The sequence below is a fragment of the Vicugna pacos genome, chromosome 30 (assembly GCF_048564905.1).
Source record: "Vicugna pacos chromosome 30, VicPac4, whole genome shotgun sequence".
Classification (NCBI taxonomy): Eukaryota; Metazoa; Chordata; class Mammalia; order Artiodactyla; family Camelidae; genus Vicugna; species Vicugna pacos.
Window position 1 is genome coordinate 6,338,197 of NC_133016.1, and position 26,717 is coordinate 6,364,913.

General features: G+C 34.6%; 1 protein-coding gene across 2 annotated transcripts in view; it reads right to left on the bottom strand.

The window, feature by feature from the left end:
* Positions 1–26,717, bottom strand: part of CCDC102B (coiled-coil domain containing 102B) — a 184,475-nt gene that overhangs the window by 152,009 nt on the left and 5,749 nt on the right. For both annotated transcript variants that reach the window (XM_072952139.1, XM_072952138.1), the window contains exon 2: positions 223–844. In XM_072952139.1, coding sequence (XP_072808240.1) covers positions 223–828 — 606 coding nt within the window. In that variant the 5' untranslated portion in view covers positions 829–844. The remainder of the gene's footprint in view (positions 1–222; positions 845–26,717) is intronic.

Consider the following 26,717-nt stretch of genomic DNA (forward strand, 5'->3'; position numbering starts at 1 on the left):
GAAGACGGCCCTGCTGACACCTGGATCTCACACTTCTAGCCTCCAGAACTGTGAGAAAATACATGTCTGTGGCTGCCCAGCCCGTCCGTGGTACTTAGCTACCACAGCCCAGACAGGCAAGCCCAGCCAGCGCTGGATGGCTGTTCCCCTCCCCTCCCCGTTACCACGTGTGGTGTTCAAATACGCACATAGTCCCTGGGTGCCTCTGGATTTTTTTCTGACCTTACTATTTGTGTTCTCCTTTGTAGGAAATTCTCTCTTTCCCAAACACTCTCTGATGGACTCACACATTTTGGGACCAATTTGAAATGGGTTTCTCTGTGCATACGCCACGTCTATGAAACTAGCAAGCTTCGGATCCTGGGAAACCCTCGTTTCCAACTCCTCCTTTTGATGTGACGGACTTTGCTGCTTTTTCAGGGCACTCAGTTCCTTCATGGCCAACTCTAATTTCATTCTGAGTTGTCTTCCTTCCTCTCTGGCGCTGTTCCTTTCAGCTCGAACTTTACTCCACTTTTCTCTCCAGTTGGCAGTGCAGTCTGACCACCACCGCATGGTCTTCTCCATCTGAGCCGCTCTGGCCTTGACCTCCTCCAGTTCCCGCAGGCGGAGCTCTTCACAGAGATCCCAGTCGCTGGTGCTGCACCAGCGAGCACAGAACTTGTGACTGTGATGCGATTGCAGCCCATAGAGTGGCAAACAGGAGCTACAGGTGTCCCTGGGGGACGAGGCAGGCGCTGCCAGGTCACAAACTGGTTTAACTGATGTCGGCTGCATCTGGAAGATCTGTGTCTCCTCAATTAACCGATGAATGGAATCTAAATTCATATTTATCTTCTCATGCCTAAGGAAAGACAGAGAACGTAGTTACATCTGAATTTCCTCTGCAATTATAAGAGCAAGCCCTACATTTAAAAAAGAACGTTGATGAAAACAATGCATCTTTTCAATATTGCGTATTTTCCTTCCCACTAGAACTAAAAAGGTAGAGCAATTTATGCATTTGCAACTAGACGCAAAGAATCAGAAATTGCTCATATTTAATTTTGCCAAACAAATACAAATAAATATATAAAGATGCAAGTGGGGATAGCATATGACATGAATTATTCATTTTAACAAATATAGTTCTTCCCAGGTAAATATTTATTGCAACACATATTGTCCATTAACTACTCAATGGTCCCATTCCCCCTGCTAGCTGAAGCACAACTTGTTCAGGTGGAAGGCAGAATCTGTTGATCTCTGGGAGGATAAGCCCCCTATTCCCACCCCAGGGGCTAAATTGTGATTGTTCTAAATCTTCCTTGATTCCATTTAATTCACTATTTCCTTCCTCCCTCCATTTAATTTACCATTCACTGGTCTTAAAGCAGCATAGGACCTGGTTCCGGCTGATGACATGGGAGGGCAAGTCTACTAGAGAAGTTTCCCATCTAGCAAAATGTGAAAACTTCAGAATAAAAAAACCCTTTTTCCTCTGCTTTCCTCCCGCCCAGAGACACGATTCCGGAAGAAGGCAAGTGCAACAGCCACCCTGTAATGTGAGAAGTGGTGAAACGGAAGGATGCAAAGAGCTTGAGGGCCTGGGTTCAATTTCCAGTACTGTCATTAAAAAAATAATTAAATAAACAAACCTATCTACCCCCCTTCCCCCTCAAAAAACAAAACTAGAAAAAACAACAAAACTAAAATAAGCACAAATGCAAACATTTTAAAACATGCATATTTATGTTTTCCAAGAGTCATTATTGGATTATAAATTGCATTTATCCGATCAGATAGAAATTATCTTTATCTTAAAGAATTAGCATGGAATTCACGTGATAAGCCCTGCTTTTTTCTTTTAGCCGACTATTCATTCCTTATCTCTTTAACTTATTATTATTGCCAACAATTGTGGAAGCCATGTATCACTGTTTTAAATCAATGCGATGTTTTTTTTTAGTCTAGGTTTTCAGGAAAAATTATTTGAGAAAAAATAATGTTTCTTAGTTAATGCTCACTAAAAAATTAACCTCATTTTTTATAAAATAAACTATTTCAGAATAATCTCTCCTCATAGCATCTTGATGTTACTGCTACCATTTCCAGACAATAACGTGTTTTCTATACTTCAAGAAGCTAAAAAGAAAAAAGGTTCACTACATTAAAATATTAACCTTTCAGGTCATAGGTAAAAGTGATCAGTCTTACTTTTTTGGAATATGAGTAAAGGAATAAAGAAAGATCCAAAATCCACAATCCATTTTATAAAGTACCAATGTATCATTTGGAATGAGCCTTAGAAAAATAAAATTTCTGCTTTCTGGCAGGCTGATCATCTTGAAGCTTTTATAGTGCTTTGCCTGCCAACCACAAATTTAGGTTCCGATAATTTAGAATTTCTTGGAGGATGTAACACAATTTAACTGCTCTTATGTAGTACTTGGGGTGTCAATCAAGTTCAAGAAATTTCTGTTTAAAATATCCCTGAAATGTCTTACCACTGAACAAATATTAAGACATAAAGATTTTTATCCGAGATTGGAGTTTACAGCTTAAGTATATTTCTTCTAATAATACAGATTAAATCTATGTTACTTACTACCCATTTGTTTGGAAGCCTGGCACTTGTTGAATTCCTTAGCATTTTTTAATATTTATGTGTATTTCAAGGATTCAGTGAACAAGGCCACAAACTATTCCAATTTTCTCATGCAATCTAATACAACTTAATAGTGCCAAGTAAGTAAGCCAAAATATTCCTTGAGACCTTAAGCCAAAAGTTGAAATTAGTATTAACTGTGGTAAAACTATAAAGACCAGTTGAATCTTACTTTCATTTAAGAATAACCTTGCTCCTGTTTCCAGGTGCCTAAGAGTCAGAGCACACATTTTATTGGAAAAAATAAAGCAAAAAACTGGTCATGTCAAAGATGTTGTCACTTCCCTGATTCGGACAGGTGATCCTGCACCTGGAATTTACATGGCTAGGTATATACCATTTTGTATAATTTCATAGAGATTAAATAATATAGAGAAGAATGTAACTGTATACATAAGTACTGGTTAAAAAGAAATGAATAAAATTCAGAAGAGCACATAGCCAACAACTCAAAATTTTAATTAAGTCAGAACATGAGGGCAAATTACCCTGTGAAGTAATTCCTGTTACAACTGCACAGCAAACCAAGCAGTGCTAAGTGAGAGGAGCTATTATGTTTTTCATGTTCCCCGCTTGCTCTTTATATAAAAGCTATTCATTTGTTAAAATCATAGATTTTCTTTAATATTGAATTCATCAACATTTTCCAATATTTATGTCCACTTTAGGGTTCTGGTGAACAAAACCACAAACTATCCCAGTTTTTCTGTGTGTTTCCGGAGCAGAATTCCTGAGCCATTTATCCCATTCACACTTGCTCTTAAAGAGCGTGTGCGGCTAAGTCAGAAGTTCTCCATGGATCTGGCTACACTTTGTCCAGAACCAGAGGACGTGTTTTCATGTCAGTGTGACTCAGCCATGTTTTCTTACACCCGTTTGATGGAACCTGAGCAGTCACCCAGATACTCTGTGTCAGCTGACTGGCAAGTGTTCACAGGCTTAACAATGGAGTTTGGAGAATACAACCCAAATGACTGTCATATTGACTTTTGAAATGCGGTTATAAAATTTTTTAATAAGGATATGCATTCTAAAGTTTAGTTTGATTTTCCCAACAGCACATTCTTTACATTAACAATCCAAATTGGCTGAAATGTATCCCACAACAAAAAGCAAAGAGAAAAAATTGAAATCGGAAGCAGAGATGCTATAATTAGAAGTTTGTGAGTTGTATCTATGCATAATATTTCAAATTCTTTGCCTCATTCACCCTACTTCTTACTGAAGCAAAGAAATATTCAAATAAAGGCATATATGATACTGTTTGTTAAGCTTTATTTCTTATGCATGATCTGGAATTTAATTTTTAGTGTAAAGAGCTATGACTAATACGGGGTCAAAGATTAAACTCACTTCAGTTTCACATGGTCTGGCACCAGCCTCCCTCCCTGACCTGGATTCCTATGCCTCATCCCTTCCTTCCCCCACAGCTCCAGTCATGCTGACTTTCTTCTTGTTCTTTGAAGTGGCCAGACTCATTCCTGCTTTGGGACCTCTAAATGGAATGCTCTTCCCTTGGATCCTTGGATTTCAACATGTTCTTCTGCTCTGAATATTTAAAATTGTAAAGGCACTGAAGGTTGAAACTAAGAGGGTAGCACGCTAACAGAAAACATTCAAGCACCAAACTCCAGGTCTATAATAAAATCTGTGTAACGAAACTATTTTAAAAACAATTTTTAATGTATATTTTACATGATGCTCATGGGAGTGGGTAGGTATGGACCCTTCTTGTGCTTCTTATAATAGAAAAATCTAAAAGCCAGGCAGACTGGGTAGAGAAGAGAAAGGTAGAAAGGTGGCAGGAACACTCCATGCCCCATCCTCACATTCTTAGTCTCAGAACAAGGTTTTCTTTTGGAGCCTAGCTTTCCCCCATTGACACAACATTAAATAGCTTGTCCAAAAGGAGAAAATTAAAGAATTAAGGTCTTAGTACCCTACAGGTGCCTTCTCAAGCCACTTCAAAAAATATATATGATACATACATGAGTGTGTTATGTATATACATGTGCATATGTGTGTGTACACACAATGTGTGTATACCTATACACATACAGAAAACACATATTTTAACTGGGTTGTATATGATTTTAATATACATTGTTTAGCAGATTGAACTGCACCTTGGTGTATATTTAGGAATGTTAACAGCACTTGGAGAAAATAATTCCTTCATGTCAAATCACTTTTTGGTTTAATCTGTTTTTGCTACAATTACACAGGAAAAAAGACTTAAGAAAAATTAGTTACTTTCAATGTATTTTGGACGTGAATTTCTGTTTCACTATTCTTTCCAAGGTTCATGTCACATGTAAAGTTTTCTTTTTTCAGATTCAAAAAATAGAAAGTATCTGCATAACTTATTAAATTCTCAATAAATGTTCATTTCATTGCGGACTATAAATTAATCATCACTAACATATGTTAAGATTATATTTTTACATCCAAGTCATACATGTTTACTATGTGTGGTTTATGCTATGATAGAAAAGAGCAGGGCCTATTTTTAAAGGCTAGACTTTTAAAAATTATTTGACAGATTTGGTAAAGTAGAGGAAGACGTGTGGTAGAAATAGTTCATTGAACATTCACTATCATTAAATGGTAAGTGGTAAGGTAAAAAAAAATGTAAAGAATTACTAGGAATACTAACAATGTTCCAAAATCAAGTACAATTTAAGAATAAGAAAATTAATTGACTCTGAGTTAACATTAACCAGAATTATTTTCAATGTCCTTCAATGCCACTGAGTAATCTGAGTAATGCCACTTTGTGTTTATGGCATTTAGATTTGAAATGAGAAGACTTTTTGGTATTACTCAGAATCTACCCATTATTGATGTATCTTGAAATCCAAACTGAAATTTTGGGTTTGTAACTTAGTGTAATCTTGCCAAAAGTTCCCTGAAAGAAGCAGCTCAAGAGAGTTCTCGGGCATCAAATATAAAAAAGAAAGGAAGAAAACAGCCTAACATATTAAATTATAAACATATGTTTGGAATTTCCTTTGAATTACTCATGAGTCTAAACCTTAAGGGTAAAGAATTTAACAAAACACATTTGAGGTTTCTGTAACACAAAACATTTGAAAAGTTAGCCAGTGAACTCAACTACCCCAAAGGCAGAGGAGATTTCTACTCGTAATATTGAGTAAACTGAAACTTCTCCCCTACTACTGTGAAATATCTGTACTGTACAATTAAAATGTCCATCCTTGTTATGTACCTTTTAATAAACATGAATTAATCCATATATTAGACGGTTGAAGGTGGAAGACATTTGAAGATTTTTGTTCGTTTTTACATTTTGTAGCCAGAAAAACTAGGAAATCAGGAGAAAATGCAACATAAGAAAGACAATATTTTAAAAATAGGAATTCTCCTAGGCTTTGACTTACCCTTTCTTACTTAAACCATAGCAATTTTTTGTATGATTGTGCTGTTGGCTAGTAAGTATTTCAGAGTACATAGGTACCTAGAAGCAAGGGAGATTGAAATATTATTCAGAAACTTAGTGCATTTTTATGCTCAAATTCATTGTTTTTTCCAATGTTTTTCTGGTGTTATCCCCAAAATAATCATGTTTCTTGAACAATGCCTATCAATGTTATTAAATAATAATTTAATTTTAATGTTGAAAAATATAGATAAAATATTAAGGTAGCAAAAGTTGCATAAAAATATATTTTTACCTACCTAATTTTGTTTTGTTTAATGTATTTTTAAACAATTTTTTATTGAGTAATAGTCATTTTACAATGCTGTGTCAAGTTCCAGTGTAGAGCACTATTTTTCAGTTATACATGAACATATATATATTCATTGTCACATTTTTTTTTTTCGCTGTGAGCTACCACAAGATCTTGTATATATTTCCCTGTGCTATACAGTCTAATCTTGTTTATCTATTCTACATTTTAAAATCCCAGTCTGTCCCTTCCCACCCCCTGCCCCCTTGGCAACCACAAGTTTGTATTCTATGTCTATGAGTCTGTTTCTGTTTTGTATTTATGTTTTTGTTTTTGTTTTTTTAGATTCCATGTATGAACGATCTCATATGGTATTTTTCTTTCTCTTTCTGGCTTACTTCACTTAGAATGGACGTTCTCCAGGGACATCCATGTTGCTGCAAATGGCGTTATGTTGTTGGTTTTTGTGGCTGAATAGTATTTCATCATATAAATATACCACCTCTTCTTTACCCAGTCATCTGTTGATGGACATTTAGGCTGTTTCCATGTCTTGGCTATTGGAAATAGTGCTGCTATGAACATTGGGGTGCAGGTGTCATTTTGAAGTAGGGTTCCTTCTGGATATATGTCCAGGGGCAGGATTCCTGGGTCACATGGTAAGTCTATTCCTAGTCTTTTGAGGAATCTCCATACTGTTTTCTGCAGTGGCTTTCCTTGCTTCCCTCTCCCACTCTTAATGATTTAGATGTCTTCTTTTACAAGTTTGTGTTTATTCTATTTGTAGTTCAAGGTAGTTATCACCTTTCCAGTTATGAGTTTCTCATTTTTGTAGAATGTTGCTTCTTTTCTATTTAGAGTCGACCTGTTAATACTTCTTTTAGCATGGGTTTAGTGTTGCTAAACACTTTTAGTTTTTGCTTATCTGTGAAGTTCTTTATCTCTCCTTCTATTCTGATGGATAGCCTTGCTGGATAGAGTATCCTAGGCTGCATCTTTTTTTCATTCAGGACTTTGAATATATCTTGCCACTCCCTTCTGGCCTGTAGCGTTTGTATAGAGAAATCAGCTGAGAGCCTTATGGGGGTTCCCTTGTAATTCACTCTTTGTTTTTCTCTTGTTGCCTTTAGGATCATTTCTTATCCTTGACTCTGGCCATCTTGATTATGATATGTCTTGGTGTGGGTCTATTTGGGTTCTTCCTGTCTGGGACCCTCTGAGCCTCCTGTACTTGGATATCTGATTCCTTCTTTAGGTTTGGGAAGTTTTCAGTCATGATTTCTTCAAATACCTTTTCAATACCCTTTGTTCTTTCTTCCCCTTCTGGAACCCCGATTACATGTAGATTAGCATGCTTCATATTATCCCATATGTCCTTTATATTGTTTTCATTGTTTTTTATTTGTTTTTCTCTCAGCTGTTCTGATTGGGTGCTTTCTGTTGTCCTGTCTTCTAGGTCACTTAATCATTCCTCTGCATTATCTAGCCTGCTTTGTACAGCCTTTAGGTCAGTTCTCATCTCAGGAAATGAGTTTACTAATTCTACTTGGTTCTTCTTTATAGCTTGTTTCATTTTTGACATATTTTATATCTCTAAACACTATTTCTTTTAGTTCCTTCAGTACTTTGATCACTCCTATTTTGAAATCTTGATCTAGTAGGCCATCAATGTCTATTTCCTTGATTGTGCTTTCAGGGGATTTCTCTTGATCTTTTAATTGGGAGTGGTTTCTCTGTTTCTTCATATTGCTCATATCTCTCTGGCACTGTGGCCAGTGGGCAGGCGGGTCTCTCCCCCTCCCGATGCTGCAGTCAGATGCTGTGCTCAGGTGAGGCATTAACTACCTAATTTTTAAAGCAATTTTAATTTCAGTAAAAAAAAACTTTGAACTTTTAAGAGTGATTATATCTAGATTCTGTGTGATTTAATGTTCTCCTTTATACTGATTTCTAATGCATATAGTGTATTTGTTCATACATATAAACATACAGGCTTATGTATATATGACTGTACATTTTCATATGACTTTATAAAAATAAGTTGGGAAGTATTCCTTCTTTTATTTTTAGGAAAAGTATGTGTAAACTTGGTGTTGATCCTCTAAATATTTGGTAGTGCTGTGGTCTGAATATTTGTATCCTCCCCAAATTCATATGTTAAAATCCTAATGCCTCATGTAATAGTTTTAGGAAGAGAGGCCTTTGCAAGGTACTTAGGTCATGAGGGTGGAGCCTTCATGAAAGGGATTAGTGCCTTTATAAAAAAGACCCCAAGAACTTACTCACCACTTCCACAAGTGAGGACACAGTGAAAAAGCACCCACTATGAACCAGACTTGATTCTAATGAATATAATATTGCAAAAGTGATGGGATGTCATTTCTGAAATTAGGTAATGAAAGGACACAACTTCCATCTTGCTAACACTTTCTCTATTGCTCCCTCTCTTGGTCATTCTGATGAAGCCTAGAGCCATGTCCTAAGCTTTCCTGTGGAGAGGCTCCTGTGGCAAGAACTCAAGCCCCTCGTCAACAGCGTATGAGAAATTAAATCCTACCCACAGCAATTATAGAGAGCTTGGAAGCAGATCCACCTCAAGTTGAACCTAAAGACCACCAAAGCCCTGGCTGACGCTTTAACCGAGACCTTTGAGGGATTCAGAGAGAGGACCCAACTAAGTCACACCTGATTCCTATCCTACAGAAACTAAGACAACAAATGCTGTTTTAAGTCACTAAATTTTGGTGCCATTTGTCATGCAACAATACAGAAAGATAATCCACTACTCTTAAAATCCCTCCCTCAAATTATCAGTTATCATTGCCACTCATCACAGTTTAGTCTAACTTGACACAAAAGTGTGAATATTTAAGAAATAAATGTTAAAAGTTACAATTAAAGTCATATCAATGGAAAAGTTACATGATATAAAAACAGGGGTAGGAAACAGTAAATCTCAATCCAAATGCCAATCACAGGATTAAGAGAAAATAAATTTTATGGTTTCTTCAGATAATGTTAAAATGTAAAAGGTACATGGCACTACAGATATGCTGCATTCCAGGAAGTGAGTGCAAAAAATAATATATTATCTTGTTTAAATTAGCTATGTTGGCATTAATCAAAATTGGCTAGTCTTTTTGAGAGCCATCACAAGAGACAGTTACTCATGCCATTAATTTATAGGAAGAAAGAACATTATGTAACCAATCCAAACAAGTAGAAAATCCTCACAAAACAAGCAAATGAAATATGTAATTAGTGATCACCACAGATTAACAAAATTACTTTTCATTGGTTTTGACTATTATACTTAAGCTAATTGAAATTCAAATACAACTTTAGAGTTTATACACAGCTTCAGTTTATTAATTACTCTTCTAAATTTTTTATATTATTTTCACAGCAGAGAAGGTTTTTACAGATTATGCTGAAATAGCTAAAAGACTCCAGTTACCACACACACAAAACTGAATTTTCAGAAAAGTCCAGTTTAGTCTCTGTTGATATTTGGGAAATCAAAAACCACAAAGGAGAAATCTGTTGGGTTTTCATGAGTATATTTTGGCTCTTTCAAGAGGTAACAGTAACAGGAAATATAAATTGACATTCAACAACGCCTTTAACAACTTAAAATTAGAAAATGAGGACAGTGTACGATTCACTTTCCTAAAATGCTTCTCAAGACCACATGACTATCTACAATTACAGAAGACTTGAAGTTGCTCTAGCATGCTTAATTTATTGCATACGATTTTCCTCTCTAGTGATAAGTGAAAATGAGCATGCTCATTGTTGCTCATTTTTACTTTTAATATTCTGATAATTAATTTATATAAAAGTATTTTTCACAACTTACGGCAAGATATTGCTTTGCTTTTGGAAAACTGAAAACTGTCTACTAGTTATTTAGAAATTTTCTTTCCCATTTTTGAATGTGAAGTACAACCATATGAGAAAAGCTTTCTATTCAAACAGCACTATATTGAAGTTCACTAGTGCTTATCTGGGACACATAAGGTGGCGTTAAGATCACGAAGTCCTGCAATTTCATCAATCAGATTTGACTTGAGGATGATTTGGTTTTTAAGTGCTTATTAACTAGTATATTTTATAATATTTATATCTTTAGATAAGAATAATTTCTGCAAATCAAGTGATAGATAAACAACTGTTTGCCATCTTAAATTGAAATTTGGAGACAGAGAGAGAAAAAGAAAGAGTGAGAGAAATTGTCAAGCATCTTCCTAAGCATTTCATATATCTTAACCTTTTGACTTCTCACCATAACCCAAGAGGTATGTCTGGTTGTATTTCTGTCTCTGTGCCTCTCTATTTTCTATTTATTTTGAGTCCGCATGTGAGTGTGTGAGAGTGTATATATGCATAATAGACAAATACATTCTTCAGCTCAGCAAAAACCTATCTCATATTTTTATTATTATATGCTATTTTTATAAGTTGTAATTTCACAGAGCCTCTGGCCTAACAGAAGAGTTTCAAATATTTATAATACCACCTTAGTCTGGTTATTCTGTATTATTCAAATGATGACTTGTGCACATTTCACTGTTTTCGCTTCTCTGGGTATATTTTTCCCAATAAAATATATTTTAGGAATGTGATTAAAAATCATTTAAAAAAATTCCCATTTCAAACTAAAATACCAGTTTGACACGTTAAACATTTATCCATTTGCATCTGTAAAATCTCAGTTTTAAACAATAAAAAATTCCATCGTTGGAAAATTTTACAGCAGTTTTTGTGATATTTAGAATGGGTTCCAGTTTCACAGTTTTACAACTTTCTAAGTTGAAGTGCTATTTGACCTAGCATATTTGGTAAAACCGCTACACCCACTATGTCCCAAGTAGAACTCAAATCTTGAAACTCTTTGACAGTTGACTCCTAAGGGAATTTTGAAATTATTTTTGGATATTTTATTTTCACCCAGAACTATATTAAACAGTGTTTATATTCTTACTCAAAATGGTAGATTATGTGTTTTTAAATTTAAAATGGTGTTATTTGTTAATTAAATGTTACTGATTTTTCCCAAGAAAATAAAAAGGGAACTTGGAAACATATTGTGTATATTAGCCTGCTGCCTGTATTTGGCATGGTTTCACATTACACTAGCTAGCTTCCCATCTAGAACACTTCTTATTTTTCATTATCGAGAAGAATTTGAACGAAACAAGGTTTGTTTTCTCTCTAGGGTATTCAAGTGCTGTATTTGAGTTCAATAAAAGAGTTAGGGAAGAGATTATAACAGTGCATTCCAGCAACAGTTAATGTAAGTTATAAATATTATATTTATGAAATTAATACATAAAAAGTTTATAAAGTACAACATCCTGGAAAATGTGAACTTAAATATACTTGCAAACAAGTAAAAATAAGAAAAATGACTACACTGAATTTAAGACAAGCAGCAAGTATTTAGTTTAGTCATTGCTATTAAGGGCCCAGTGAGGCTCGTTATTGCCTGCATTTTTTCTTTTTTGACTTAAACATGTAGTCTTTGTGCCAGATTTTCATTTAGTGTGAAGGACAAACATTTGCTTCTGGAAACTTCTTTAGGCTGGGAGATCCTCTACAAAACACAGAAAATGAACCACATTGGATAGTCAGTTTTTCTCATTTACTTCATTCTAACCATATGAATTAGATGTCAGTTCTAATGAGAGAAAGAAAATTAACTGATCTATTTCTGACTATTAGCTTCCTCAGGAAGACTCTATAATCTTGACTTAGATCAGGTCCCCCTGCTGTGATCTCTAAACACTGATACTCATTCGTCATAAATGTCTAATGGAGTTGTGATTCATGTTTTAAAATTATTTGATTTCTCTCTGTCTCCCCCCCGACTTGCCTGTGAGTTCAGTGTGGGTAAGGACCATGCTTGCTTTTGACCACATTCCATCCTTGGGGGCTAGCACAATGCCTGAGTTAGAGTAGACATTAAGTAAACATTTGTTGTGTGAATGAATGAATGAGAGATATATAAGAGAAAAGAGCCTCTAAAATCCAGCAAGGATTATTTATAAAGAATTTATAAAGAAAATATTTTCTTATTACCAGGAAATTATACTAACTTGTCATGAACTTCTCCAGATAAAAGCCAGAAAGAGAAAGAAAAATACCATATGAGATCGCTCATATGTGGAATCTAAAAAACAAAAACAAAAACAAACAAACAAACAAAAACAAAGCATAAATACAGGACAGAAATAGACTCATGGACAGAGAATACAGACTTGTGGTTACCAGGGGGGTAGAGGGTGGGAAGGGATAGACTGGGATTTCAAAATTGTAGAATAGATAAACAAGATTACACTGTATAGTACAGGGAAATATACACAAAATGTTATGATAAATCACAGAGAAAAAAATGTGACAATGAGTGTGTATATGTCCATGAATGACTGAAAAATGGTGCTGAACACTGGAATTTGACACAACATTGTAAAATGTTTATAAATCAATAAAAAATGTTAAAAAAAAGTGTACATGCCCTAATTTATTTTATGAAATCAAAACAACCTTGATACTAACAACTGATAAGAACTTTATGACAAATATCTCCCACTAACATACACATAAAAACATGAACAGAAACACTAGCAAGAAAAATCTGGTGGTGAAAATGATTAATGTAACACAAAGGAGTTGAATATTTCCAGGAATTTAAAATTGATTCAGCATTTCATTATAGATCGTTGAAATTCACTTAATAAACTGTATTAAAATAAGAAAAATATCAGTAGATAAATAAAATGCATTTGAAAAAAAAATGACCAGTTTAGAGTTTTTTTTTAAATTTAGCAAACCAAAAATAGAAGGGAAAATTTGTGGTATGATAATAGTTATCTGCAGAAAACCTAGAGTAATAATTCCTAGTGGTGAATTATTAAAAGCTTCCCCCCAACCAAATCATAAATTAGAAAAGGGTAACTGATAAAACTTCTACTGCTCAGTATTGTACAAGAAGAGTGGTCTTAACCAATGAAAAGGAAATTAAATTAAATAGGAATAAAAAGGACAAAATAAAACTGTCATTTTTCTTACAGTATGACTGTGTAAGTAGAAAATTCAAATCAACCCACAAACTATTAGAATTAATAGGTGAAGTTAGCAAGGTTACTGGGTATAAAGACAACGTACACAATCATGTTTTTCTCTATCCTAGAAACTAATTGTTACATATCAAATATCACATGTTAAAAATGAATGCTATTTTGTAATGGCATTAAATACATCAAAACAGTAAAGGCTGGAACAGAAGACAGCTAAATTGTGTTCTATAAACTACAATATGTTACTGAGAGAAACTAAAGAATAGCTAAATAAATGCAGGGGTATATCATGTTTATAAATTGTAAAGCTCAAATCTGTAAAAATGGCACATTTATACAAGTTGACCTACAGATTCAATGTAATTCTAGTCGAAAACCTCAGGTTTATTTTCTGGAAATTGAAAAGTTTGTCTAACATTCACTTGGAAATACCAGGAGTCAAAAACAGCCAAGAAAATGTTAAAGGAGAAGAAACTTAGAGGAATTATCGGACTGGATGTTAAAATAATATAAAGCTACAATAATTAAGGCAATGAGGTGCTGGCACGAGGAGAGACAGACAGACTAATGGAAGAGAACAGAGTCCAGACACAAACCCACATCTGTGTGGTGGCTGATTTATGACGGTTCAGGATGGGAATTTTTCCCCCTTTTTTCAAAAAACAAAGTGCCAGCTCAACCATATATCCACATGGAACTAACCGCTACATCACACCATGTAAAAAGATCACTTCCAAATAGAGCTCTGACATAGGTAAGTGTACTACAGAAAAATAAAGCTCTAGAAATTAACTAAGAATAGTCTCTCATTACCTTGCAGGAAGCAAAGATTTCTAATCAGGACAGCAAATATTGACCATAAGGTAAATATTTATAAATAGAACTTTATTAAAACTAAGGATTTCTGTTCAAGAAAAGATATCATCATTGGAATGAAAATGCAAATAATTGCATGGAAGAAAGTGTTAGCCATATGCACATTCACTGAGGATTCATATCTAGAACATATATAGAATTATTACAAATTTTCAAAACAGTTAACACCATTTTTTAAAAATGTGCTAGAAATTTTAAAATGTACTTCACGAAAGATAATATTCACACAGCAATAAACATGTGGAATGTTCTTAGATTATTTGTTATCAAGGAAATGCAAATTAAAACCACAATATAACACCACTACCCATAAAAATTCTCATAGCATTATTCTGAATAGCTCAAAAGCGAACCTGTCCATTGTCTGTAAACTAAAAACGGACACATGAATTTTGCTATAGTCATTTGATTAGAATGCTATATAACAATAAAAATGGATGCTAGAGAGAGATGCATTTCCAAAATGACTGAAAGGAGCAGGTACAAAAATGATACATTTATAATAAGCTCAAAAAGAGGCAAAGCTACTCTCACAATAGAGATCAGAACAGTGTTTATCTTTGGAGAGAGTGGTAATGACAGGGGGCAGGCATGAGGGAAGCTTCTAGAATGCAAACAGGGCTCTATCATTTATTTGACCCGGGTGGCAGCCACATAAAACGTCCTTTCTATACGTCATGAACTGTGTGCCCCTTTTAACAATTCACTGAGGGGCTGATGCTTAACAGTTTGTTCACTTTACATGAAGTCATCAAGGTTGAGCCTCATCACTTAGATAATCAGAAAGCAGCCCGTTGGCAGGAGCTGTCTTTACAAATATTCCATCTACCCCGAGGTCTACCTGTCAAGAAGCTTTCAGATTAGGCAGGTGAGGAGACAGGATAAAGAGGATGCAATCATCACAGTACAGTAACATGCGCTCTGATGGACGTGCAGAGCACAGGGGGAGCGAAGGAGAGGGGACATGTCACTCTACTTAGTGGCTGAGGAAAACATATAAGAAAGAATGTTTCAGTCACACAAGGGGGAAAACATGGTAACACGGACCGGTCCGTGTGGTTCATGGTGCTCAGCAAATCGTAGATCAACTGGCTCTGCTTGACAGGAGATCTGATCCGTGAAAAGACAATACCTTGCTTGAACTCAATGATTCCCAATTAGTTGTGGTGAAATAGAATGGTGTATTCTGGAGATATTAAATGGGCATAAAATATGTAAATGTCCAGTAAAGTCACTGTGTTTAATTCCAATAAAGCGGTCGATAAAATTTGCATATATAGTGCGTAATTACAATTTTAGCTTTTTTTTCCTCTATGTCTGTTTACTACAAGGAAACATACCATAATGCACTAGCTGATTCATACTTTAGTTACCCAACCACTCAGATTAAGTTCTCCAGATGTTTCCTTGTCTTATGAAATTAATGCTAATTAAAACAATCATGTTCAGATTATCAGAATGTCATTATCAAATTTACTTCTCAATGCAAAGACATGAGTCTCTGCAAACAAATGGTTTGTAAAGCCCTTAACAAGTCTAATGACAGAATAGTCAACTGTCCTGTTTGCCCCCCCTACACACATCCCTATGATCATTTGCTTGATAACATCTCCATAGTCATCTTTCTTGCATTTTTTAAAATGCTCAATTTAAATTGATAACCAACAAAATTCTCTGGGCCTGCTTCAAAATAATGAGCATTAACAACACAAAGATAATTGGACTGGAGGGAAAAAAGAAAAATGCAAGCTCAACTACTTCCTCTACCTTCTTTGAACATATTTCCATTTTCAAACATTTGGGACACATAAAAACAGAATCAAGATAATTATTTTGCTATTTAAATGTTGAAATTAAAATGGAAAATGTGAAAAAGAGAGTAACTGATATTTTGGAAGAAGGCTAAATTCAAATGTCAAGTTCCGCTTGTTCATTATGTTTACAACAGCCAGACCTACTTTTAAATTTCTAACAATCGTTGGCAGCATAAAAGATCTGACCTCAGAGTCCCAAGCCTCCCATAGCTCTGTTGCATAAAATCTAAAACAAACCCATATTCAAATTTCTTTTATATTTTAAGATTATCTGTACCATTACAAGTGAAAAGAATTCTCAAACATATTCATGTCAATTAAGCATTTCATAAAAGTAATAATAAACTGAAATAATGGAAAAACACATGTAACATTTTATAACAGCAGATTGTCCCTAGTAGTAAAATAAGTTGAAGATAACAGTTTTTTTTTTTTTTCCCCAAACAGCAAAGGAGTAAGAGTTCTGATTTCCTTGGGGACTGTTCTGGCTTGAATACAACACATAGCCTTTTTTCTCCCACGATAGGAAAAACAGAGGAAGCAAACACATCTTGTTAATCATAGCAGAAGTTAATGTGAACACAAAAACACTTTCTTTCTCATTTTGTTACATGTTAAAGTAAAACAAACTTATCTTTCTTTTTCCTGTTTTCTGCTTTTAGCTGTTATCCCTGATTTCAAAACAGGGCTAGTTCTTCAAAGAAAATTTCTGTCATTTCTTTTGTTACTCTAGAAAGTAAGAAGGAAATAGGCAGAAAGGTATAGTGAAAAGGGATTTGATTTAACTTCTGACCAGGTACAAGAGTTTGCAGAAGTTAACTTGTCCCAGAGTCAGTTTTAACAATAAAGCTGGAGTAATAATGCTGCCTACCTTATTAGTTTGCTGTGAGCATGCAAGGCTATAATATACATAAAGATCTAGGCACGATGTAGACATTAAATGAAGAGTAGCTGTCATTTTAAGATTCTTTTCATTACATAAAATGTCCTTCCTGTATGTCATGAACTGTGTCTGAAATTAAAATACACAGTAAAAACCAACGTTCACACATTTCTAATCATGAGGACCAAATCTTCAGTGACGCTAGGGGATATTTATCCTGAGAATCAGCTCTTTGAACAATCTGTTTTCTATCCCTCCTTTGGTCAGTACAGTATCTGCTAAAATGAAATCAAGGGAAATGTGATTTATTAAAACTTAGAAAGTGAAGCACATAAAGATAAAAGAAAGAACAAGATAGAGGAATGTAAACAACTCCACTTCCAAATTATCTGAAGCTATGAAGACAATGACGTGATAAATTGAAGTAAACAACTCAAAAGGATGCCTCCTTGGTTCCTGCCCACACAGGATGCACATTTCACAGAGCCCAGAGGGACAGGCAAGTCTCGTCCAGCTCTGTCCTCAGTCTTAGCTTACACCTATAGTACTGAAACCAGCTTTTGGCCCCTTTCCTGTTTACCCATTTCTGATATAAAGAACCTAATTATAGGAATGAGATCATTAAGCAATTGAAACTAACTGCTGACTTATGCTCTCCTGTATGCACACTGTACATTGTCTAACCTGTTGATTCTTTTCCTTAAAGAAGTAGGAATGAAGAATTAAGCAGTTAGAGAACGCCTAGCTCTCTGTCCCCACTGGCCCGTTTGGCAATCCTGCAGGCAGCTCACAGGGCAAGATAACATCTGAAGAGACAGTCAGCCAGTCTGCTCGCAATGGAGATGATGCATGGAGATGATGCAGACCCTAACCTCCTGCCTCAATGATTCACTGAGATTCTTCCCTCTTTTTTCCCTTTAAAAACTGTCCTGGCTGAGCAGAAGCTTCGGAGTTGGTTTCTGGATAGCAGTCCGACATTTCCCCAGATTACTGGTTTTTCTGATGAAAGCACTTTACCTTTCTATTGACACTTGCCTCTTGAATTACTATTTTTGAACAACAAGCAGTCAAACCTGAGTTCGGTAACAGTATATGAGGTACACAATCCAGATAAAAAGACAGATCTTTTGCCTATAGAAAGATGGTGCAGAAACTATTTGAAAACCAAAATAAAGTTCGATTTGTTCATCTGTACGTGTGTGTAATATGGTAAAGGCTGGTCAATAATGAAAGAATGATAGATATACACTATGCTTCCTTCTCAGTTTGTTCCTGCTTTATCTGTGGCCCTGTGCTCTGGTTAATTAATTTATTCTGGATTTATGATACCATATAATAATTATAATATATCTGTTTTTACCACCCATCTATCAGTTTGCATCTTATTTATTTTTCTTCTCACAGTGACTAGAACATAGAAGACACTCAATTAGTTAATCTAGAGGGAACTAAAACTACCATTCAGTTAAAATAGAGTTTACAGCTGCCAAAATGCATACGCATGCAATTGTGTTTATGTATGTCCATTGCGCCATAACAAATTAATCTTATTTCATTAATCTGGAATCCTCAGGTTTGTTGGGAATGAAAAGTGTATTTGTCATGTGTGTATGTATGTGTGCATTTATGTGGCGATGGAAAGCATGAATTTTGCTGTTTCAGGGAGTTTAGAGGAAACTTTATATTTCTCATTCTGTAGAAGATTAACTCTGGCTTTACTCCATTTTTCCTATTAATAAAAGTCACCAATATCCTTTCAGTTGTATAAGCCCAAAATTTAGGTTTTCCTTACTAATCATTCTTCATCACCCTTTGTATTGAATCAATTACCAAGTCCTCTTCACTTTACGTTCTAAGAAGTTTTTAATCTATGTTCACCTTTCTCCATCTCAGCTCCCTTAGTCCAAGTATAGCCATCTTACTCTTAGATTACTGAAACAGGTTTCCAGCTGTTCTCTCTTCCACCACTGTTCACCACGCAGTAACTGGAGAGGCATTTTTATCTTTTTCATTTGATTATTTCATCCTCGATGAAACTCTTTCAATTGCTTTCCCATTATTCTTAGGATTAAGTTCAAAGTCCTCATTACAGCAGCACCATTCTTACCCGCTGGCCTCTCCCTACTCCTCTCCTTTTCAGCACGCCCAAGTTTCTTCTGCTTGGATACCTACAAACTTTAATTCTCATTCTACCAAGCTTTTGGTCTTGGATTACCAAAACAACTTCCTTTGGGTGTCAATACTCTATTCCTACACGTTAGTTCTTCAGAAGGAATATTTCTTCCCTGAAAAATGCAGAAATTCCAGCTTGAACTAAAATATGCACATTTCATATTTTTAAAATAGAAAAAATAGAAAATTATGCATGGATATGCATAATTGTTGCTTTATTCTTGCTTTTATGCATTTCCCCAAATATTCTGCAACAAACAAAACAGTAGAAAATGCTTGAATATTCATTAGTCTGAATTTTTTCTTCCTTGTGTATTTTCCTTCCTCCTGATTTATTCAAAACATCAACCTACTCAATTATTACTGAATATCTGAAATACATAACTTAGGTTCTACAGATTTGTAACACTAACCTATAGAGAGGCTATTCATATTTCTCATTATGTTCTTTAAAAATTCTTCTATTAATTTTACTGAACTACCACATGAAAGTTGTTTTCTACTGCTTTATAACTTCCATCATCCAGTGATCACATACAACCACAATTTCTACGTGATTATAAAGCTCAATGACCCTAAAAGGAAAATTTTTTCTGAAATAAATACCTTGGTTAACATTTAAATGTTTATCATAACATACATTTAAAAACAAATAACACTTTTCGTAAAGTAGAACAAAGACTATTTGACATGTTACTGCATTGTGAATTTTGAATCTTTTTAAATAAAATTATTCAAACATATTTTCCCATTAAAATACTGAGAAGTCCTAATGGAAATACGAAAAGCTTATTTTCCTTTCTGTAAACCCCAACCAAGACTTAAAGCTTTTGCAATCTCCTTTATTTTCAGCAATAGAGTATTTAACAATAAAAGATCAAGCACTCATCCCGTAAGGATGAAAATCTAACATTGTAAGTGTATTTTTGCTTATATTTTACGAGAGTTTAACCTCATTCAGTGCCAGGAGGAGAATCTTAAATTTATTTCCAATACAGAAAACTTAAAAGGTACCTGTATTTGGTGACTGAATCATTTATCCATGTAAGTGAACATGCTCAGCTCATTAAAGCCAAACTCAACTTAACATTTGTCTCTTCCAGATCCATTCATTTTCTAACTCAGCTTCTCTCCATGCCTGTGAGAGTCAGGCTGCTGTCCTTCACACTTCATGAAACCCCAAGGTCATCCCTCCCAAAAGCCTTCTACCTTTCCATCACTTAATCACCTGGGCGATGCCTTTTAAAGCTCCCTTTCTCGTAAAACTTTTCCTGCCTGCCTAAATTACTCCCTTTTCTTAAAGTTTGCATCACATCATCACAGGGAGGAAACTGTTTCCTTGGATGCTTCCATGAGGCTCAGTATGCTTTTATATGTAGTCTTCTTAATTTACAAAATTATTCGAACGAGTCTCTAAAAATCGCTAAATTTACAAATACCCAGAGTAAACTGCCCTCAGCAAGCATCCAAAAATAATGCCGACTAACACACACTAACACTAAAGGTTTTATTTTCAAGATTGTTAAGGCAGATTGGGGTAAATTTCTCTTTAATTTTTTTTTCTAATGATGTAGAGTTACAAAAACAAACAAAAAAGTTCGGGGTTTTCTGTTGCTGCGTTTTAATTTTAACCAGACAGAAGTCATATATGTGATGCATTCCAAAATACATCTGACCAGGGCTTTACCGCCTGCTGAGGACGTTGATGCAAATGACTGTCCATTTATGAAAGTTCTGCAGCTAAGTTTACAAATAACTTCCTTCCTGGTTAAAAAAACAAAAACAAAAAGAAAATGGGTAGATGGATAAGAATCTAATTCATCTGAAAAACACTGCTCACTACCTCTTTCTAAATTTTTGGTCCTATTAGGTTTTTGTTTGTTTGTAATTTTCAGACCAACGTCTCTTGTGCATAATGCACCTGTTTCAAGATGAACACTCTTGAAAATCTCAATATAGCTCTCAGTTGGACTGGAATATTATCCCACAAACTAAAATATATACAATTAAAGACAAGTAGTGTTAAATATCTAGTGTTAAAAGAGAAAGTGAGGCATACATTAAAATTTTAGAAGTTTATTTCAGCAAAAATTGATTCCAGTCAGGTAGTGCCAAACCAGACGTGGTTAAGAACACTCCACTGACAGGGGCTGAGGGGAGACTTTCGCAGAGAAAGGTTGGCAGCAGAGCAAGGAAATTATTGACCAGCTAGCTTCACCCCTGGTTGGCCGCTTGTGATTAGCTGCCCTTAGGTTTCGCTTTAGTAACCTTGAGGCACCTGTGGGCTTAGGTTTGGTTTCGTTTCCACAGACGACCACGGCATTAGCGCCACCTCAGGCTAATGGCCTCCTTATTTAATTAATTTAACAATAGTAATTTTAAGATTTTAAAGTACCTGTATTTATTTCCATTTGTCTTTATTTTTATTTTCACTCAGTTTTGCATTTTAAAATTATGTCTGCAACTCATGTGAAACAAAGGCAAAAAAAATACACAGTTCAGGAAATGCATGTGAAACAGTATATTTTGATGACCATTTTATTAAAAACATACACATGCCTATATGATAATGTTTACTCACTTCTGCATGTTGCTAAAGCAGAATAAGGGTAAACATTTCTTAGCTTTTGAGTCTTGAATATTCATGCATTCATTCAACTAGTATTTATTGAATTTCTACTATGAGCCAGGCACATTGTTCCAGGGGGTGAAGGTGCGTCAGTAAATAAATAGATTTAAAGGTCTATCCTCATGCAGCTTACATTCTGATTACATGTGAAATATAACCCACAGAAATTCAGGTCAGATTCAAATATATTAAACATTTTTCTCCAAAGGTTCCCTTGTAGCAAATTACCTACATGTTTTCACGTTTTTAAATATAACAAAAATTGGGTGATGAGTCAAACAAAACAAATGACTTTGAACATATTGGAAGAACTAAAAATAAAAGAGTTGCACAAACTATAACACAGACTAACCCAATTTTTGGAGTTGAATCACATATTCCTGATTAATCTCCCAAATATAAATATTTACACATGTTCAACTCTTCTTCCTTTATGGAAAATGAAGGAACTCTGGGCTGAGAGTGAATTGGACTTTCTAAAAGTCCTCAAAATATTTTAAACAGGAAACCAGCGGCCTCCACCCACCCAGGCAATATGTCCAAAATGCAGAACTTCAGGAGCCGAGTCAAGCTCTTGACTACTCCAAATTACTACAAGCCAGATTTAGTCCTTGAATTATATGCCTGTGTGAACATGATTGAAGAGGACACTGAGAAAATAAAGTGATTAGTGAATAAGGACCAACCCAAGTTTCCCAATTATGCTTTTTTTCCCTTAAAACACATGATTAATCTATTTTAAAATCACAAGGCTACCTACCTCTGAATAGGAATAGTATAAGTTCCAGGAAGTATATTGTACCTCTTATGACATGAATGGAAAAAATACAAAAGGAACACGTAAAATTGATTTTGTGTATAATTAAAAGTATACATTTCTAGTACTATAAGGATATTAAATCAATTATTTTCTCTTGCCTTTTTTTTCCCCCTGTGGAGGAGGTAATTAGGTTTATTTGTTTATTTAGTGGCAGTCCCAGGGACTGAACCAAGGGCCACGTGCATGCTAGGCATGTGCTCTACCACTTGAGCTATACCCTCCCCTCTTGCCTTTTTTTTAGTGGAGGTACTGGGGATTGAACCTTGGACCTCATGCATGCTAAGCATGCACTCTACCATTGAGCTATGCCCCTACTTCCCCCTCTTTTTTTCATTTTCTCTTGTCAAGGAACATTTTTATTCTAAAAAAACTGAAATGAAATAATATAGAAAAAGCAAAGGAAAATAAAGAAATTGTTCAAAACTGACTATTCTTATGCAACAAAAGGAGAAATATTTATACAAACATATCATCACACATTACCAGAACACTAGCTAATAAGATGTTAACATTAAGACAAAATGTTGACTTCTTATCTCAGTCACTGACACTAGATTTACAGCCAGGTTACATTTCTATGGACTCTTTTAAAATAAAAATAGTATCAATTATACAAGTTTGTTCTAATTCTTTAAATTTTAATTTGCTATAAAACAAGAAATCAGTTTTCAGATATATCACTGGGAGGAAAACACCTTATCCTAGAAAACAAACATGGTGGTTGTAACTTACTGAAGCTACTTCTTACGATAAGAGATCCAAAATCTTGATTTCACTGGAAAAAATTCATTTGTAAGGTTTTAAAATCTTAAGAAAGAAAAGACATGATATATTTGAAGATGTCAATGTTAGATTTTGATTTGAATATCAATTACTCTATGTGCTAGTGAAATTTCTTCCCTGGCCATACTTGCTTCATTTTAGCCAAAATGTATTAGTAATTTGTTTAGACATAAAGTCTCTCAACTTCTCCAATCATCTTTTTAAGTGTTGATGTTCTGGCTTTTGTCCTTTGGAATAAGAATAGATAACACTAAAGAAAAAGGCAATTTAGCTATAAAGCAGCACTCTTAATGTAATTGCTAATTGATCTGGAATCAGTTTTCATTTGTTTGTTTTTATTGTAGGCACTTTTTTTAAAAATTTCCTTATTAAAGGCAGTTAAGGAATTGGATTAAAAATGTCAGAATAACAGGAAGTTAATAGCCAGTGTTTATATTTCTCAAAAGATACGGCTTTCCAGACCCTAAAGTAGAAAATGTAAGTCATGTGCAAGGAAAACGGCAAAGAGCTGAAGACCAGATTAAATTCAGATTTTTTTAAAACTCACTTTGTTTTTATCTACCCTCCCAGTTGTATAAATATTTTTTCTTCAACTCTTTCCCAAGTAATCCCTGTAGTGCCACAGTTTCAAAGCTTTCTCAAAAACGTTATTTTTACTTTTTTCCTCTCTCTGCACTCCCAAATTTGTATCTTTTGTTTAATTCATAAAAAAACTAAGAAATTTGTAGATTTCTAGAAATTGGGTTTTATCATTTTCATCATCGCCTGCTTTTCATACCAATGAGGTTTTCTTAAATTATAGCTGGGAGAGAACCTATTGGTGCCAGTTATTTCCACGCATCACCATAGGTCACATATTCTCAATATCAGTATAACAAAACTGTATTAATTTAACATCATCAGAATGGTATAGTGGAACCCAGAGAACACTGGGTTCAGAATCAGAAAATCTGGGATTACTCTGTAACTTGGGAAGGTTGCTCAAACACGTATCTTCATTTACAACACATAGATAAGTATCATGCCTAAATATGATCTATGGTTGCTGTGAGAATACTTTGTAAGTGTATATATTTTGGAGCCTGTGTTGTCCAATATGGTAGTCATTATGCAGATGAAGCTAGTGGGCTCTTGAAATGAGGGTGGTCTAAATTGAGATGTGCTGCATGTATGAATCAGGCACAGTATAGAAAATAAAATGTAAAATATCTCATTAGTGATCTGATATTAACTAAGTTTTGGAATGACAATATTTTTAATATATTGAGTTACATAAAATAAATTATTAAAATGGATTTCATGTTTATTTTTAACTTTGTAGTGTAACTGTAAATTGCATGTGCTGCTTGAATTATATTCCTATTGGACAGCTCAACTCTAGAATATTTAAAAAAATAATGGGGGTTTCTTTTTATAGAGAATTTTACAGAAATAGAAAACCGTGTTTTGATTTTTTAAAACAAGTTCTGTGCATTTTTGCACCATTTCTTGTCTCTATTTTACAGAGGCTTTCTATTGATACTTCATATTAAGATGTTTATTAGTAGCATTATTTACAAATATATGCTTGGAACCTGCATTTTATTGACTGGAAATACAGACCACAGTAGTCATGACTGTTATTTAAATATAAACAACATGATATTTTAATTCTCTGCCTCCTGGTCACATAATGCAGAAGAGGTGACGCTGCACTAGTTGCACCAAAATAGAATGGACATCATTCAAAACATGGGATGTATGTCTGGTCAACCTTCTCATCTAAGCTTCAAGGGAAAAAAAATCCATTTGAATGTCTTCAGTCACTTGCAAAAAAAAAAAAAAAGGAAAACAAAAGAAATCCCATTCAAATATATTTGAAAATATATTTGAAGCTATTTAGAAAGCTTGGGTTTTTAGACAAAAAGGATTCTTCTTTCTAATTGATCAATAAAATTTTTAATTTTTAGTATAACATAGTGTTTCTTCACAGAAATACAAAAATGATTCTTAAATTTAAAAATTCATGTAATTGCTAAAATATTAGTTGTATTATAAACTGAAGCCCAAGAATACTAAGTAACATGATTAATTATGTAACTTTATTTTATTTTTATCCAAAACATTGGCAAAATAATAAGCATCTAGAAAAATTATGAGCTTACAATTTATTAGATGTGAAAAATTGTCTAGATCTTAACTCTGCCTAAAGATTGTTCTCTTAATACAGTCTGTAAGACCAATCAAAGCATCACAAAAAATAGTAAGAAGGCAAATGAATAAAATCACAAACAAAAAATTAGTCTCAGCAGGGGAGCGAGCATTAAAATGAGTGTCTACTTGTAGATTTTTATGTTTTGCCACAATAAAAGCTGTATATATATATATATATTACATTATGCTTTTCTATGTATTTTTATGAAGGCTGTTTTCCATATTTAAATAAATGTCAAAGTATTTATTAATAAAAGTAAAATAAAATGTATTTAGTAAAAACAGTTGTTAATTGATTATGTAGTAGAGGGATGAAATATGTTTTGAGGAACAAAATCTTAATGTCCAAAATATTTTCACATGCATTATCCTCACAATATTCTCATCTTTCAGTCCCTGTTAATTCCAATGATTTTACCTCACCCAACCATTGGTTGCTTGTGTATCCTAGAAGCCATGACCGAATTATCATTTCTTCCCCATTTGAATGTTAATCACCTCTCTGATTATATTCTCCTATTGTCCCCATAACTCTCTTCTTTGACCCAACTTGGACCTCCTGTAAATCAATTCTGTTGCCTTCTGTTTCTCAGCTGCTTCATAGAGACACTGCCCTCCCTAGTCTGTACTCCATTATTAGCAAATTACTGTCAGCTAGAATGGCGCCCTCTCCACTTTACCTTCCTAGAAAACTCTAATTCTGGTTAATTCCAGCTACCTTCCTGTTTCACCTAGGTACCTGGTCATACTTAGAGAAAATATATCTTGCTATCTGGTCTCAGTTCAAGTTCTTGACTCTGATATCAAGCCAGCGTTTAGTGCCGCCACACCAATTGGATCAATTCACACTCCCATTCTTCTGAACAACCCCACACATTTTCTGTCTTCAAACTTGCCATGTCTTTCTCAACTCCTCCGTCTCTCTTGATGAACTTGTTTTTTCTATTCCACTAAGGAAAGAAAAGTTACCAAAGACAACTATTATCCTCTGGTTCTACCAGACCTGTCAGTCTCATTAAAACCCTTGCACTCTGCCTGTTTCTGTGGAGGGATCTTTCACACCCTTAAGGCTAAACTTCCCATTTGTATGCTCCATCTAATCGCCTCTATATACTCATGATGATGGCTC